This window comes from Lethenteron reissneri, chromosome 14 (genome assembly GCF_015708825.2).
Source record: "Lethenteron reissneri isolate LAM-NWPU_2019-01 chromosome 14, ASM1570882v1, whole genome shotgun sequence".
Classification (NCBI taxonomy): domain Eukaryota; kingdom Metazoa; phylum Chordata; class Hyperoartia; order Petromyzontiformes; family Petromyzontidae; genus Lethenteron; species Lethenteron reissneri.
The window spans coordinates 3,253,012-3,272,003 of record NC_083792.1 but is presented as its reverse complement, the minus strand read 5'-3'; the positions used below and the strand labels follow the sequence as shown (position 1 = coordinate 3,272,003).

General features: G+C 48.5%; 1 protein-coding gene and 1 long non-coding RNA gene across 2 annotated transcripts; both read right to left on the bottom strand.

Annotated features, from left to right (window-relative positions):
* Window positions 1-2,490: 2,490 nt before the first annotated feature.
* Window positions 2,491-9,472, bottom strand: TASP1 (taspase 1). Its single transcript, XM_061551297.1, has 3 exons — window positions 9,454-9,472; window positions 8,160-8,490; window positions 2,491-4,949 (listed from the first exon to the last, which is right to left on the bottom strand). Exon 3 carries the CDS (start codon window positions 4,898-4,900, stop codon window positions 3,719-3,721), a length of 1,182 nt encoding a protein of 393 aa, XP_061407281.1. The 5' UTR covers window positions 4,901-4,949; window positions 8,160-8,490; window positions 9,454-9,472; the 3' UTR covers window positions 2,491-3,718.
* Window positions 9,471-18,992, bottom strand: LOC133342258 (uncharacterized). The gene is made up of 3 exons (XR_009755109.1): window positions 18,924-18,992; window positions 18,030-18,094; window positions 9,471-9,533 (listed from the first exon to the last, which is right to left on the bottom strand). It is a non-coding gene; the product is annotated as an uncharacterized LOC133342258 (long non-coding RNA).

Genomic DNA, 18,992 nt, shown 5'->3' with positions numbered 1-18,992 from the left:
AAACTACGTGGCCGGGAGTCAGAGCCATTCCCTGTACACCTTGGGGTGCAATAGGGATGTCCTCTGGCTCCCGCATTATTTAACATCTATTTCGACCACGTAGTTCGTGAAGCCTTCATCAATAGCTGTACCGGAGGAATTTCCATCTGGTAGATACAATGGGAGGCTGATCAAGGGATGGCTCCCTATTGCTCAACCATATTATATATGCCGATGATCTGGTAATTTCTGCTCACTCAGAGGAGGAGTTGGAGACGCTGCTGCTGAACCAAGAGCTTACCACTAAGAGGTGGGGCCTTACCATCAGTCCCACCAAAAATAAGCACCTGCCTGGGTATTTTTTACCATCGGACAATCCACCTACACAACTCCCAATTGGTGATGGGGAAGTAGTGGAAAGAGTGGAGAGTTTCCCATACCTGGGCAGTGTGCTTATGACCGGCTCTAGTTTGACAACAGAGGTCTCACTCCTAATTAGTTGAGCGGCATTATCTTTTCATCGGTTATGAAACGCTGTGTGGAAGCTACCTGGTCTGTCGCTCCGCACGAAGCTTCAGGTCTTCTCGGCCACAGTCATTCCCTCCCTCCTCTACGCTTGCGAAATGTGGACCCCCCCTAATGGAACATCTTCGCCGGTTCGAAACATTTAGGCTGGCCTGCCTACGATCCATCCTGGGTTTAACCAGGCTGGATTGTGTGAGAAGCTCACAAATCCTTGAAAGATCTGGACAAAATCCCATCGGTGAACTCCTCCGGCAGGCAAGGCTGCGTTGGCTGGGTCATGTAGCCCGCATGCCCAGCCACCGCATGCCTAAACAGCTTTTGTTCGGCCGGATCGAGGGGGCTAAACGGGCGCGGCACGGGCTAGAGAAGAGATGGAGTGATGTGCTACAGGAGGACGTGGATCTGAGTGGACTTGCCAATGACCGGTACCAGCGGTGTCAAGATCGGCCTCTGTGGAGGAGGCTCGTGAAGGACGCTGCTGGGCAGTTGGAGGCAGTCGCCCTCCAGCAACAACGGAGGGCGGAGGAGCGACGCTCACAACAACGAGCGGAGTGTCGGGTGGATAAAGCAGAGAAAGTTGGCACAGTAGGGGGCACAGGTGGTGCATCGGTCAGTCATCTCAGTCGACCCGTGACACCTGGGTCTGCCCCGTGACCTGCCAGCGGGCGTTCGACACTTCACGTGGCCTAAACATGCACATAGCCTGGCACAAGCGTCGTGGTGATGTCACCGCCACTTAGTGGCGAATGGCGGTTGTTGGTGTATAGTGTATAGGATCGTGTTTAGTGTAGTGTATAGGGTAGTGGATAGTGTAGTGTATATGGTAGTGTATCGTGTAGTGTATAGTAGTGTAGTGTATAGTGTCTTGTATAGTGTAGTGTATAGTGTAGTGTATATGGTAGTGTATAGTGTAGTGTATAGGGTAGTGTATATGGTAGTGTGTAGTGTATATGGTCGTGTATAGTGTAGCGTATAGTGTAGTGTATAGTGTAGTGTATCGGGGAGTGTATAGGGTAGTGTATAGTATAGTGTATAGTGTAGTGTATAGGGTAGTGTATAGTGTAGTGTATAGTGTAGTGTATCGGGGAGTGTATAGGGTAGTGTATAGTGTAGTGTATCGGGGAGTGTATAGGGTAGTGTATAGTATAGTGTATAGTGTAGTGTATAGGGTAGTGTATAGTACACGATGGTGGTGAGGCCGGTGCTGTTGCATGGGGCCGAGTGCTTGGAGCACAAGACAGAGGGAGGAACGAAGCTATGTCAGTCACAGAGATGAAGGATGTTGCGGTGGACGGTGGGTTTTAACAAGGGTGTGAGAAATTAATTAGTGTGAGGAAGACAAGTCGTCAACCGTGGAGATAAGGTGATCACATTAGCTTGTGCACAGGTGCGAGATGGATTGTTGCATCACTGGACCATGAAAGATGGTACCCCAATTTCCATCTCACCCTTTCACGTCATTTCGCAAATACCTCACTTCATTAATACCATGACCTGATTTGCGTTGCCTCAATGCACAGTTAAGTCGCTGATAGCATCCCTATTTTATTTTATCTATCGCCTTGGCCTTCACCTCCACGTACCCTGTAATTGTCTTTGACTTTTGTTGTTTCTATATTCGTCATCGCACCTTTCAGCCAGGCATCCCCAACGTCAACCGGAGGGTGTTACGGTGATGGTTTTGGAGAATTTTAGCCAACAGTGGAATGATCTTGGCTGATGATGAAATTTAATAGTTGCTTTGTGTGTCGTGTGTGATGCACATTAACTCACGCGAGATCTCAACAGTAATAGCGTGTCAGCACCCTTTAAGCCACGTGGTATGTGTTTACCAATCATCAGGTAAGTGCAGCCTGAACTTACTTCACTTGCATTTGAACAGAGAATAAATGTGTAAAGTTCGACTGTGGTGGCCCTTGAGGGGGTCATGTTTGGATAACCCTGTTGTCGATCAATCCACAAATACACACCAAGTAAGAACACTGCTGAAATAGCAAATGTGTTTATTTTAGCAGCATATATTGCAGTAGGCATATTCATTCGTACTCAACTTGATGACAAATGTGTAAAGCAGCAGCATTTGCACCTCAACTATGGCCCATGTGTTTAATTTTGATATCTGCGAACAATGGACAAAGTGCTCTTTCTTTGAAAAAAAACACTTTACAGCGTTCGTTAACTGCTCTAAATCTTAGCACATTATCACGTGAGATCACTGCAAATGGAAATGCTATAACCTGCCAAATGCCATACATTCAACTGACCATATATGCATTGATTTGACCCTATCTGCATTGCACAGCCAGCCTTATACCCTCACTTTAGTCAATTAAATCATTAAGTATTGCTCAAGTTAATACAATCACGCACAAGCTTCAGACAACACAGCCATGCACGTCATTGGTTACACCTTCGGGTGACATTGGTAAAGGTGAATTGTTTACGCTTAGCAGCATTTGCTTATCAATGTATCATGATTTCCTTTGTGTTTCAGCAAAACCAGTAGTACACACTTAAACACTCAAAACTACTCAACTACGGTGCTAATATGAACTAATGTTGAAATCCAAACCACACTGTGTATGACCTGAAAATGCAGATTAAAAAAGTGGAATATGCGTGCTTTGCACAATTCATAGGGCTACTCACTAATTTAAAGACAAAATGTCATTGGCGGCGCGACAAAATATTTACATTACTTGCAGAAAATACATTTACATTTGGAAACACTTTTACAATGCGTTTTGGTAATTCTAACCATGCTTACAAAAAGGTCGATCAAGGTAGCAATATTAAAGATTTACATTGACAGTCGTACGATTGCAATTCGCAATCGGGAAAAGTGTGCAAATTCAAACCCAGTTGGGGTGGAGTTAACTTGACCCCTCATCCACTGGGGTCGACAAGTACCATATTGTGATTGTGTCACAACATCGGACAACATAGGGCATGAACCAAGGTGGTAATCCTACGGAAGGACTCATGTCCTCCATGGTAATACGGAATTTCCACCACTGGCTATTTCTCATGGATTTTTATTGGTTGGGGGGGGGGTTAGGCAAGGAGGGCAGGGATATATTTACCAGGGTTTGTTGAGCCCTAGACAGCTCCGACTAAACTTAAACACTGGCCATAAATGAATAGGAGCACACCCTCAAACGCGCTTGAGTGGGGAGGACATTTCACTTTCATTACAAAGCCCTCTGGGCTTTGTTTAGCATGGCGGACCGCCAAGTCTGCAGACACCACCTTCAATGGCAACAGAGCGGCCGGAGACGGCAGCCGGAGGCAGCCTGGAGATGGAGGTCTTTGGCTTGCTGTCCTCTGTCGACATGTATCCGACGCACATGCTGTCTGTCGTGTGCGTCCACAGAAACTCCACCAGCATCGGCGGCGGGGGCTGCGACTCGCCCCCCGCATCTTTGCAGCTCTGGTGCCGGAGCACGATGGCCCCGCCCATGACGCAGTCCTCTCCGGCCAGGAAGGGAGAGTTGATGAACTTGTGCTGCATGGTGTGCAGCAGGGCCTGGTGGGCGTCCTCGGCTTGCATGGCGAGGGCGCACTCGCGGGACAGCATGGTTTTCATGAGGTGCTCCCCGCAGCCCGACGTGCTCACGGCCGTGGCGTGCGAGTTCGCGCCGCTCGCGTTCTCCGCCCAGCAACCGCACGCGTACATGGCCGCCTGGCCGATGCGGCCCGGGTGCTTCATGGCCAGGCCGCCGCTCGACACGGCCGCCGCGACGTGCCCGCTGGCGTCGATCACGACCGCCCCGACCGTGTCGAGCGGCGCCGCCGCCGCCGCGGCCTCTGCCTGCGCCGACAGCCTTCTCCGCTTGTGCAGAGTCTGCGATTCCTCTGCCATCTCCAGCTTGCGCTTGTTCCGCTTGAAGACGGAGACGCTCAGCTTCGTCACCAGCGACTCCTCGGTGCACGTCGGGATGCTGTGCGCCAGCGCCCAGGCCAGCGCGCCCTCACCCACGAGGAAGCACGGTGGGACCCGGCCGGCCGAGAGCTTGCCCTTGCGCCCCTCCAGCAGCAGCTTGTTGGCCACCAGAACGGGGTTCTTGATACGCTTCAGGGCCCCCACGGCGGCAAAGTGCAGCGCCTCGCCGTCCATGATGCTGGCGTCGCACTCCACCTCGCCCGCGATGTTCAGGTTCGAGCCCGTCCCCGCGTTGGTGAGCGGGGAGTTCTCCAGCTCCACCAGCGCGGCCGTCACCGCCCTGAGGGAGCCCGCGCCGGCGCGCAGCTCCTCAGCCGCCCTGCGGCAGGCCCTGCGGCACACCTGCTTGTACTCCCTGGCCTTGGCCTCCGAGTGGAAGCCTGCTCCTGCGTGCACGAGGACAAATCCGGTGGCGCGGGGCCGTGCGGCGGGCGGGGCAGGAGCCTCCTGCATGGCGCTGGGCGGCCCGGGGACGCGGAGGCATGCTGCTGTAACGCCCAGTCTGTGGCAAAAAGAGAATGTGGAGACAAGACGTGGTCTCGCACAGTCGGTCTACCTCTGCTTGAGCTTTCATCTTGGATACAAATCATCAAGTTTCTATTCACCAAGTCATTCGGAAGATGATGACTGGGCTATATTACGATGTGGACTTAAGAAACAATCAATTCTAAAATTAAGTAGAGTATGTCTGTAAATACAATATGTAGATTGCACGTAGGCTTTCGCAACCAATATTATTCATAATCAACGTTTTTGGGTTTAGATCGCGTTATTTATAAATGTGTCGTAACCCTCCACACGGCCAATCAGCAAAAAAGTGTCACGTTGACAAAAGACAAATAGTTCACCGCTTTAGCCCACCGGTGTGGTGAAGTGTGAAACCACAACATAAAAAAAAATTGTGGTTTCACGCTTCACACACCGGAGGGTTACAACACATTTAGAAATAACGCGATCTAAACCCAAAAACTTGATTATGAATGTAGATTGCAATAGACACTTAATTTTTGATGCATGTTCTATAATAATGTCAAGATCAAGATGTCATTATGGCCAAAGCCATTCATACCACTGCACTTTGCCAACACTTTCTACACTCTACCAGATCCTGTAGCTGCTGCCCAGTAGAAAAAACAGCGACTTCTGAGATCTCGATCTTAAGTCTCCCACCATCTGCTCCAAGGTCTCCTCTCCCCTTGGTCGTCAGACTCGTGGAGACCACTCCAATTGTTGCATCAGCAACTAGCCCCTCTTCCATTTAATACATTAAAACCATTCACTGCCCTCCATCAATGCACTACTCTGGATGCTCCAGGCATCTACATGAAAACGTAATTCCTGTACATTTGTATCCAAGTCATGAGTAAAGAATTTTTTGTGGAGGAGCACGGAAACTTTCATCCCTCCTCCTGAATTCTTCATCTCATGCCACTTTTACAATATCACTCAACTGGAAACCCAATGCGAATTTCCGAATATGAAAAGCATGTGATCACATGCACCGCTTCCCCAAGCAACTTAAAAATAAAGTATTTCTGGTTTCCAGTAGACAGTAATATATTTTCAAAGGTAGTCTTCACCAACCTGCAATGACTATGCCAAGCAGGTGTCAAAGTGTTCATCCAGCGGTGGATAGACAAAGGGGAGAACATTCGTTTTGTTTTATATCCCTCTGTGAATGGCTTCTTCCAGCACTTGGTATGATATTTATTACCACATCACTGAAAAGGTAAAAAACCTAAGATTACAATGTTGTTTGTGAAATTCCACCCAAACATATACGCAGGTCTGGCGGTCCCTGCAGGTCAGGCTAGTTCAATTCATAATCAAACCGCCGAGTTAAATTCACTGTGGCCGATTCATTACATCTCCGAGTCGATACAATTCCTCTACCACTGTTGGAAGTGACCAATCTATGAAGCATGTGGTCGAGCGCTCATCTCCACTCGTAGACCGGAGCCAGTTGTGGACATTCTAATCCCATGGAGGCATCCACTTTCATACCGTACTGTATTTCAAAACTCTTCAACAATAGCAGCATTCATTAGCGTGGCTCAACGAGACTGGCTAAAACACCCAGGGTTGCAAGATATTGTATGTACGTTGAACTTCTTTATCACCATACGTAGGCAGCCGTGCTAATTGGAGGTGCAGAAATATATGTAGAAATGCACAATTCTTGATTATCCATAATACAGGTTTTTTTGGGGTTTGATTGCATGAATTTAAATGTGTTTTTAAGCCCACCACCACCCAACACAGCCAATTATTAGTAAGATTTGCCATGTAAAACGTGCCAATTAGTTACTACTTCAGCATAGCGGTGTGTTGGACAGTAAACCCACATTTACAATTCGAGTATGACGTTTCGCTGGTCATTACAACCAGCTTCATCAGGTGATAGCCAGAATTGTGAAGAAGTCCTCCTCTTGTTTCAGTCTTAAAACGGAGGGAGTAAAGTGATGTTATCGCCGTGGAGAGGGGTTAATACAGAATAGTCATACAAGTTACAATGGATCATGTTCATCTGAGAATATGCCGTACATATTATCAACGTCACACATTACTGTTCTGTATTCATACACACAGAGAGGAAGCAGTGGCTATGAATCCAGCTTCCAGAGGACACGATTCCCGATCACGGATGACACCAGCGGCATGTAACATCTTGTTACAAAGTCCTGGGCCTTTCCCGATTCACCAACCCGCACTGATAAAGCGTGTTGATGTATTGTTTGGTCAAACACCAAACAGATACCTTTCGCAAGGCATCATCAGGTCTGCATTAGCCACACACACAGTACTTATGGTCAAAACATGCAAACAATGTCGATGCATATAAACGAGCATGTTTGTTCGCATGTTTTTCATAAGTTTGTGTGATGATTTGAACACGTGGTGCCTTGCAAAATGTATCTGGTGTTTGACCACCTGTTTTATTGCCACGAAAGGGTCAAACCGAATTTTATTTCACATCATTTTGTATACCGGCCAAAAAGTTCCCACTGATATGGTCAAACAACTCGCAGATGAGGGTCCGGCGTGGCGAGATCTTCATCATCCAGCAGATTGAGCAGGGGCGGAGTGGTCTGAACCGCATGAAAGTAAACCAAGTCTCACACTCTTAGCGTCTTAAATACTTGTGTAGCCACAGACAATGTTAACATTGACAATATTTAGCCCTTTGGCACACAGAAATGGCCTTCATCCAGCGGTATAGCCTGACAAGAGAGCCCAGCGTACGAACATTGTTGATAACGCTGCATTTCACAAGAGCGCTGAAGCTTTGCTACACGTGGATATTGACAATTTACTGCGCGTTAACCTCGGCACACGTCTCGCTTAACAATGCGTTTACTTTCGCGAGACGACACGCACACAACAAAAACAACAACACATTCTTCATTTACCAAAACAACCACGCACACGAATCGTGGCCAGATAAATGAACGGTAAAGAGGGGAGGTGAACGAGTACAGACACAGACAGACACACAGACAGACAGACACACACACACAGACAGACACACACAGACACACACACACAGACACACACACACAGACACACACACAGACAGACACACACACAGACAGCAGCAAACCCCGTGTGCTTCACGTGTCCGGGGCCTGGCGAGTCGGTGGGTCTCCGTTCCCAAGAGGTGTGTGGACGGGAGGGGATGGGGAAGAATAAAACAACACCGCACAAAACGAACCTTTAGCGAGTGTCGGATTGCCCCTGGAACGTCGCGACGCCGCGGCTTGCGAGACAAACCATTCCCAAGGGACGCCCGCCCGCCCGCCCGTCCGTCCGTCCAAGCGAACTCGTCAAGCAGAGGGGGGCTGCTGCTGCTACGACGACATCGCGGGTTGCTGTGCGAGACGGACGGTGGAGCGAGATAGGTGCCGGCACCCTCCTCCTCGTCACCCCCGGACACCCACGGACACCCCCGGGAGCGGCAGGGGGAGCGGCAGGGACGAGGCGCCTGTCCCGCGATGCCAGCAGCTGCAGCAGCAGCGCCGGGAGTGGAGCCGCGATGGGGCGGGCTGTGACCCGGAAGTAAAGAAAGACGAAGATTCACCCCCTCACCCCCACACCACTCACTCACCCACACCACTCACTCACACCACTCTACCCACTCACTCACACCACTCTACCCACTCACTCACACACCCCACTCACTCACTCACACCACTCACCCCCACTCACTCACTCACACCCCACTCACCCCACCCCACTCACTCACCCACCCCACTCACTCACCCCACCCCACTCACTCACTCACCCCCACACCACTCACTCACCCCACCCCACTCACCCCCAGTCACTCACCCCACCCCACTCACCCCACCCCACCCCACTCACCCCACCCACCCCACCCACCCCACCCCACTCACCCCACCCCACCCCACTCACCCCACCCCACCCCACCCCACTCACCCCACCCACCCCACCCCACTCACCCCACCCCACCCCACTCACCCCACCCCACCCCACCCACCCACCCCACCCACCCCACTCACCCCACCCACCCCACTCACCACTCACCCACACACGCACTCACACACACTCTACCCACTCACTCCCACCACTCTACCCACTCACTCACACACCCCACTCACTCACTCACACCACTCACCCCCACTCACTCACTCACACCCCACTCACCCCACCCCACTCACTCACCCACCCCACTCACTCACCCCACCCCACTCACTCACTCACCCCCACACCACTCACTCACTCACCCCCACCCCACTCACTCACCCCACCCCACTCACCCACCCCACCCCATTCACCCACCCCACTCACTCACCCCACCCCACTCACCCCCAGTCACTCACCCCACCCCACTCACCCCACCCCACCCCACTCACCCCACCCACCCCACTCACCCCACCCCACCCCACTCACCCCACCCACCCCACTCACCCCACCCCGCTCATCCCACCCCACCCGACTCACTCACCCACCCACCCCACCCCACTCACCCACCCCACCACACTCACCCACCCCACTGCTGTATGTACTATGTAGGCTTGTAGGGTATGTTGAACGTCTTTCGCACCATACGTAGTAGCCAACCGTGCTAATCGGAGGTGCCAAGGAAGGACAGACAAAAGTTAATGGTTGGGGCGGTTTATCCAGCAGTGGATTATGTTCTGTGGACTCCAGCATGTGCACCACATTCTGTTGTCTTTGCAAACCCATTTCAAGTCTACTACTATTTTTATTTTACCAGGTATGTCCCACTGAGCTGTATAGCACTTTTTCAGAAGCGATCTGGCCACAAATCACCAACCAACGCAGCGGCTTATCACGTGGAAATGTACAGCAGTAGCCAAATACTCTGAACGCGTGTTTCTAAATGTGGAGGGAAAACCCAGAGGATCCGAAGAAAAATCCTACGCGACCACTGGGAGAGAAAACACGCAAACTCCAAATATACAGCAGCAGGCATCAGCGTCGGGATCGAACCCACGGCCTCCTGTATACCAGGCGAGGTAGTTAACATCTCGCTACCATGGCGTCCCTGTGGTGTATTGCTGTGTGTAATCTCATCTTACGAGTAGCATTAAGGGCAGACAGTCCACACACAAGCCAGATACAGGGCGTGAAGGAAGGCAACGCCGGTTTTCCACATTCCTCACGTCAGGTGTGTCCAGATGAAGTAACAGAAGACCATCAAAAGCAGTGTTTGCTGTTCACAGCACCTGCTGTGAACAGCAGCGCAGTAGCAATAAGCGCCCAGTCACTCTGCAAGTACATTGTCCTAAATCGATTTGTTGTGATAACTCTTTGTTGATTGTGCTTTTTGTGTTGGTGCCTTTTCTTAATTTGTGTATTACATTTTGTTTAGTAGTAGGGTTTCCATTTACTTGTTTGTGGCTGTAAAATGAAAGTGTTGTGTTATTATGTCTGGATTGCAAGACTGCTAGGGCCACACCAGACCCATCAGAATCAGTCAAGAGACCAGAACCACTGTCAGCATCTAAAGCTTTGGTTCATGTCCGAAAATGGCCTGGGACATCGACTCATTGTCGGCACGCAATGATTCATCTATTGAAATGAAACATTATTTGGTGATGCTGCTGCTGCGTTGGCAGCGGTGCACAAGCACCAATTAACAACAACAACAAAAACATCGACACTTTCGTCCATACAAATGCGTTAAAAGGCAAACATATAATAGGCGACGTTTCATAACACATATTCATTCAAGGAAGTGTTATTGATGAATGTTATGATTTTCTCCCCCCACCCCGCCAATGATTAAAATGTAGTCTTACACCCTCTTCATTCCCCCGTGCGAGGATGACACCTTATATGGACAGATGTCCTTCCAACCGGTCACCTGCATGCATTGCACAGGAACATATTACGTTGTTTTGCATATTTAAAAAAAATGCAGTGATCTATTGTTAAATTATTGTTGGTTCACCAGCACATGCATGACCTTTGCAAACGTATATCGTCGGGCCCTTTTGTGTGGGCTACCAGTTAAAACTGGCTTCGTTTTGGTTGAACCCAAACATTCTTTCCGAGTGGGTGTGGATCCTGTGACACGGGTGACGATGGCATTGTCACAATCTCATTCTGGAACGTAAAATGAGTGCCTCTCCTAAAAGGACACAGATGCAAGGATGCAACACGCGCCAAATGCTCAATGCTTTGATTGCAGCATAGACAACGATACAGCATTTTATTTATAATAGGTTTTGTTATGCGTAAGTGCAGTGTGCACTTTGCTTTTTGATTTTGGTAGCATCCACGTCTTTACAGCATCACCTTTGTGGCCTCTCATAAAACCCATCACACAATCATCATTGACCATTCCATACTCTTTGGTTATTTCGGTAAAGTCACGTCGATGAAAAAGAAAAATAATAATACAAATAATAAAATGAAAATAATAAAATTTTGTTATTTTCATTTTATTAGTTTTATTATTAGATGAAAATAATAATACATATAATAAAATGAAAATAACTAAATTTTATTATTTCCATTTTATTATTTATTATTATTTTAATTTTTCATCTATGTGACTTTACCGAAAGAACCAAAAAGTATGGATCCTTGCAGTCACGAAAACTTTAAATCTAGAATTGACCATTCCAATCTCGATTTTAGGCTTTCGTGACTGCAGGAATCCATACTCTGTTTTTTTCGGTAAAGTCACGTAGGTAGAAAATAAAATAAATCACGACGTTTCGATTGCAACACAAGCAATCATCATCAGGTGGGAAAACCACAGCAAGACATTTTTTTTGGCTGAAGTGGGAGAGAGATGCCGTGGTAAGAGGTTATATAGGTCAGAGAGGGGGAGGGGCAAGGGAGGAGAGAGAGAAGGGGGGGGCGCTGCGTGGACGCTAGGAGAGGGACGTGAGGCTGGATGGAATCTCTCTCCCACTTTAGCAAAAAATAACTGTCTTGCTGTTATTTTATACCTACGTGACTTTACCGAAAGAACCAAAGAGTATGAGTATTGACCATTCCCTTAACCCTCCGCCCCCATCACTTTGACGCGAGCAAGTTACCCGATTCATGATTAAAATGTCACGATTCAGGTTGCGATTTAATTCAAGAATCTATTGTTGTATTTGCACTGCGGTGAATGTCGCAACCTCGAATTGATGTAGAGGTCACGTGAACCCATTACACCTGCCAGGGTTACTTGAGTGGTGCATGACTTTAATGTTTTCTTCGAATGCGTTTAATTGCTGGAACGTCCATTTTTCCACCAAGGCCCTACATGGGTCATTTTTGTAACTTAGCTTTAGGCTGAATATCTCATACCCACGTACACAAATGCAATCAATGAAAAAAAATACTCTCATCACAAACAGATCAATTCTTACACACGCTGCTTTGTGCGTATATCGCGAACTTAAACTATCGTGAATTGATGGAATGATACATAACCAACAGCAGACACGACTTATTCGCAATATAACAATGCATAGATTCATCGATTGCATTTGATTATTAAGCTCATGATACATGCATCATATCACGTGTGGAAAAATCTTGCTACTTTGGATTTGAATGAGGGGGAGGCCGTGGCAGTCGGGGGAGAGTGAGGTGGTCACCCACCTACCCCTATAGAGTCCTTGGCTACAGAAGGGTTCCTTGGCATATTTTTTACTTAAAACTTTCGTGACGGCAGGAATTTGTATTCTATGGTTCTTTCGGTAAAGTCACGTAGATAGAAAAAATGAAAATAAAGTGATAAAAAATTAAGTGATAACAAAAATAAGGTTTTACTTAAAACCTTCTGCTGCTAGACCACCCAGATGATATGGCTTACCAAAAATCCATGAAGAAGGTGCACCCCTTCGTCCCATCGTCTCCACCATTGGCTCACCCACCTACAAACTGGACCGATTTCTGTCTGAGACCCTACAACCATTCACTGTTAAGACCACCTCTTCTGTACTTAACTCAGCTCACCTGGTATCGTCAATTAAAGACATCTCACTGTCCCCAGGTGATTTGCTCGTTAGTTTCGATGTCGTTCCATTGCAATCATGAAGATTTGGTCCAACAAGGATTGAATGCTGATGTACCGGCCCTGGTCAGACACTGCCTCACCAACACATACTTCACCTGGAATGGAAATTCTACAAACAAACTGAAGGCACCCCAATGAGTAGCCAATATTTTCATGGAAAATTTTGAGACGGACGCCATCCAGGCATCCACTCTACGCCCGTCCTTGTGGAAGAGGAACGTGGATGACAAGTTTGTAATCTGCACACATGGCCGACCGGCTCTGAACCAATTATTTAATCACATCAATTCCATACACCCAGCCATCAAATTCACCGTGGAGGTAGAAAATAATGCTACCTTTCTTCGGTGTCCTAATCAAAAAGCGACCTGATGGCTCAATGAGCCATTCTGTCTACAAGAAAGCAACCCATACTGACGCCTAGCTAAAACCTGATTCCCACCACCACCCATCCCAGAAGAATTCCCTCATCAAAACGCTACACCATAGAGATCAATGTATCTCCGACTGTGAACACCTAACCAGTGAACTCAAACACGGACACCAAGCTCTCAAAGCGAATGGATACTCCGACTACACAATCCGCAAAGCCACCACCCCAACCGTGAGAAAGGAGCCATCTGAGGATCCAATCAAAACCATCACCTTGTCATACATAGCAGGGGTAACCAAAAAGATTTCCAAAATCATGAACAAACACAAGATCCAGTTACGATTTAACACAGTACGTAAAATCCGTGATCTGATCCCATCTGTGAAAGACAAAATGCCTGATATGCAATATCCCGGCGTCTACACACTAAACTGTATCTGCGGCAGCAGTTACATTGGGGAAACTAAGCGACATGTCTCGGACCGTGTTCGTGAGCATAAGGCAGATCTGAAACACGGTAGGACCAATACTTCTGCCGTGGCTGATCATTATTGTAATGCGGCTGGCTCACACGAAATTGATTTCTCTAAGACGATGGTACTTTGCAAGCCTACTGGCTATGAACAAAGATTCGTTCATGAAGCCATCCATATTTACAGACACAGACACCATTTTAACCGAGAAATAGGTTATAAGCTCAGAAATCATTGGAAAGATGTCATCAACCACTTTGGGTCATGACTTGATTTGTGTTTTCTTGTCAACCTCCACCGTCAGCAGTGTGGGTGTGTGGAGCGAGGTGCAATGCTTTGGTTGGTGTAGACCTGTCGGTGTCAGGGCCCTATTCTACATTAACATTAACTGCCCCGCCCATCTCTTAACCTTTATAGACAGTTTGCCTTCAGAAGCTAATCTCCCGGTTCCTGATGACGACCGCTTGTGTTGAGATCGAAACGTCGTGATATTTGTAATCACTTTATTTTTCTATCTACGTGACATTACCAAAAGAACTATATAATTTAGGGTTCCTTGGCAGTTTGCCGGCATTGGTTCAAGCAAGCCTGACTTTACTGGCACATGTCCAGAGTTTTTGTTGCTAATTAAATTATGCACTCACAAAGTATCGTGTGCCTCATAGGATGTGTAAAATATATACAGCACTTAGTTTATTTTAATGCGAAGGGGCATATGTAGAATGAGGCATATTGTCTGCTTATTTATTAAGGGATATGGTGAGATTTTGTAAAAGCAGTGTGATCTCCACTGTGAAAAATCTAAGAGATCTAGCAAAGCATGTAGCGAGGACGTAGTTTTTTTTGTCAGTGTGGGCAACAAAGTTGATGCATTCCCACTCCGCATATGCTAGTTTGGCTCTCTGCTGTAGTGCACATGGCCTGCTATTCCACTCTCCACGGGACAGAGGGCAGCACAACCCAAAGGCTTCAAAATCCATGGCAAAAATGCTGAGCACCCACCAAAAAAACGACTACCTAGTTGTGGGTTGTTACTGGCAACCATACATGACATTGACAAATACTGTAACTTTTTGAATTCCAACAATGACGATGTCATAGGCTATGACACGCGTCCCAAATACGCTTTAATCTATAAATGGCCACGATCATTGAAGGCATTTCAGAAAATTTGCATGGCGTTGGAAAACTCGACCATAAATTTTGTAGGATGAACGTTGGAGGGTAATAAATGCCCTTTCCTCCTTCTGACAAACAACCTTGTACCCATAAAGGAAGTCATACTGCGATAAAAGGCACTACGCAAGGCAAGTGAACTGTAAGCAATTCTGACATTGAAAGGCATCAGCCTTAGACGATTATTAAATTGACCCACTAATTAAGTTTTCGACGCAGAAGGTGGGGTTCTGTTGGTACAGCCGTGTCAATTGTGGGCAGTGGCTTTCATGTGAAAAACCACGGCATATGGGGGACCTGTTCCTCGTTACCAGATGTGTTTACCCCCAACTGCTTGTGGCAACAATCGTGGACAATTTCAATATGGCTCTGGTCGTCTGTCGGTGTCTAATTAGAGAGGGCTTGCGGTTTACAGCTCAAACAGGCGATACGTCACGACACGTTACCTCCTCCAAGGCTGTGCCGACCACCGGTTGTGAAGGGACATACTTTGGCTGTTGACTTTTACCAGTTTAGACGTTTGCTACCTGCTTGCTCGCTGTTTGACATGGCCGTTGGTGAACCATTAAACTGCTTATTAAAATCGGATACCCATCACAGGTGTATACAATTAAGAGGCACTGAAGCATAGGTGGGAATTCCACATGCCCATGATGGAGATCAGCCCATCCATGAAGCGACCCACTGAATACGTCCTCCACGAGATACTTTATTAATTTCGAACGATGATGTGAAAAATCGTCTGCTAACCGAGATTGAACTCGCAACCTCCCGATTATGAATCGAGTGCTATACGTCCGTGAACACGGAATGTAGGGCCATCAACGTTGCACGTTTACCGGGTTACATCCAAACAGAAGAGGCAGAAATGCAAACCATCGGTATAATTCCACAGCTCCATGGCGGGGGCCAGTCCCTCTCATAGGATGACCACATCCAGGATTTGTGTTCAACACAGGGACCAGTGAGCTATGTTGTGTATCCATCACTGTGGAGGCAGGGAAGGTGTGGCAGCCCGTGGTTATTCGCACGGCATGGCCACGTGTGTGCGGGGCTGAACCCACGTGTGTGTGTGTGAGCGTCTGTACCCAGTGTGTGTGTGTGAGCGTCTGTGTGGGGAGCGGTAGGGTAGCAGTTAGCGCGCTGCGCTATGAACCCGGCGACCCGGGTTCGATTCCAGTTCACGGCCAACACCAGTGACGATTATCTGAACCGGTCCCGGGCCTCCCCTAGAACGACTCAGTCTCAATCGAGTACCTGGTGCGGTGTGTAAACATCGCCACTGGGGAGACAAAGGCGGTCGGGCGTGGTGCTGGCGCCCCCACCCATTTATGTACCGTCCCGGCCTTCATAGGTGCTCGCTAACAGCACTCGTCCCAACAGTCTGTAAAGGTACCTGTGTGTACCTGTGTGTGAGTGGGGTAGGCTATGGTGTGTGTGTGTGTACCTGTGTGTGAGTGGGGTAGGCTATGCCTGTGTGTGTGTACCTGTGTGTGAGTGGGGTAGGCTATACCTGTGTATGTGTACCTGTGTGTGTGTACCTGTGTGTGTGTGGGGTTGGCTTTCCCTGTGTGTGCCTGTGTGTGTACCTGCGTGGGAACACGCATGCCTCAGCGGGGAGCGGTGGCGCAGTAGTCAGCGCAGACGCCCTACGCCACCAACCCAGTGACCCGAGTTCGACTCCGGCGTTTGCCGCTCACGGTCAACACCATTGACAATTATCTGAACCGGTCCTGTGCCTCCCCTAGGTCGACTCAGCCTCAAATGAGTACCCGGTGCGATGTGTTAAACTCGCCACTGGGGAGACAAATGCGGCCGGGCGTGGTGTTGGCCACCCCCCCCCCCTGGTGTGCCAGCCTGGTCTTCATAGGTGCTCGCTAACAGCACTTGCCCCAACAGTCTTTTGAGGCTACACGGGTGATCTTTGCCTTACCTGTGTGTGTGTGTGTCACTAGCTGTGTGTGTGTGTCACTACCCGTGTATGTCACTACCTGTGTGTGTGTCACTACCTGTGTGTGTCACTACCCGTGTGTGTCACTACGTGTGTGTGTCACTACCTGTATATGTCACTACCTGTGTGTGTGTCACTACCTGTGTGTGTCACTACCTGTGTGTGTGTCACTACCCGTGTGTGTCACTACCCGTGTGTGTCACTACCCGTGTATGTCACTACGTGTGTGTGTCACTACCTGTGTGTGTGTGTGTCACTACCTCTGTGTGTGTGTGTGTCACTACCTGTGTGTGTGTGTGTCACTACCTGTGTGTGTGTCACTACCTGTGTGTGTGTGTCACTACCTGTGTGTGTGTCACTACCCGTGTATGTCACTACGTGTGTGTGTCACTACCTGTGTGTGTGTGTGTAAGTGTGGGTGGGTGCGAAGCTGCGCCCTGTGAATGGGCGGCGCGGGAATGTGGAGTGGGAGCCGCCTCCCCTCCCCTCCCCCTCCCCTCCCTCCAGCCAGCAGTGACTACAAAAGCCGCACCCTGTCAGCGCCATCGCCACGCGGTTTTCTTCCTTATAAGGAGGCAGAAGAGGGTCTGTGCGAGGAGGGAAGTCGCCCAGCCAGCGTCACGGCACCGCTCCCTCCCTCCTCCCTCCCTCCCTCGGGGTGGGGTGGAGGGAGAGGCTCATGGCGAGGCACCTCACCCTGCTGCTCACCTCAACTCAATCTATATCCATACTCGTTTTGGTTCTTTCATTAAAGTCACGTAGGTATAGAATAGAATAAGTGACGACGTTTCGGGCGCAACACAAGCATCCGTCGTCAGGTGGGAAAGCATGGTCTGCTGCTGAGGCAGACTGTTTCAAATCAAGATTAAACTATATATCTATTTGTTTGTTACTACTGATGAGAGTTTTTTCGGTAAAGTCACGTATAAAAATAAAATAATATTTTTATACGTGACTTTACCGAAAAAACCAAAGAATAATTCATGCAGTCACGAAAGCTCCAAAATTAAGATTACTGATGAGAGCTCAACGTCGGTGGCTTATCGTCGTGTGGAAATGTATACGTACTTGTCAAGCCATTTATCAGTGCTGCCTACCTTATAACAGACCAATTCAAGACCTTCTTGGTCACCAGGTGCCCTTATACATCTCAACGTTCAACCTACAAAGTGTCGACAGAAGGGAGAAACACAACGCAAATAGACAAAACACATTTTGCCCGTAATGAAATGGCTGTACGCCGTATGGACCTGAAAACTCAATTTCCCTGTAAAAGAATACGGGGTAAACCGTATAGATTGACAGGTGTGTGTATATCAGCCAAATTACACTAAACACGTGAGGGTGATTCTAAATGCGGAGGGAAAAACCGGAGGACCCGGATAAAAATCCACATGACCACGGGGTGGGGAGAGAGAGAGACGCAAACCACAAATACACGGGGGTCGGGGTTGGGATCGAACCCACGACCTCCTGTCATACCAGGCGAGGTAGTTAACATCTCCTAGCCACTGTAATGATGATGATGAGAGAGAGAAACGCAAACTCCAAATATACAGCAGCAGGCGTCAGGGTCGGGATCGAACCCACGACCTCCTGCATACCAGGCGAGGTAGTGAACATCTCCTAGCCACCGTGGCGCCCCCGTCTCTGTCTCTGAGCTCACCTCTCGCCCTCACCTGCTGATTCAACTGAACACGCTCTCGTGCCTTATCCATCGCACCTTGTTCAAACAACACGAAAGCTCGACGCGATCGTCAATAACACCGTGGTCTTAAAAGGACAACGTATTCATAACAGGCGACGTTTCGGGCAACGGCCCTTCTTCATAGCGCAATTGCCTGAAATGTCGCCTTGTATAGATATGTCCTTTAAAGGCCACAGTGCTATTGACGAGTGTGTTGAGTGAGCTATGCTTGTTGCACCACGACCAAACGCAATACGACGAAATCATTTAGTACATTTTTAAAGACACCTTTTGCTTTACTAACCTCGCTCACCTCCATTCTCCTTCTCTCACCGCTGTCCTCACACCGTCACGCATTCCCACCGGACTCAGG

What these genes read in the sequence shown, in the direction of transcription:
- TASP1 (XM_061551297.1), bottom strand. Translation starts at nt 4,900, where the DNA reads ATGCAGGAGGCTCCTGCCCCGCCCGCCGCACGGCCCCGCGCCACCGGA.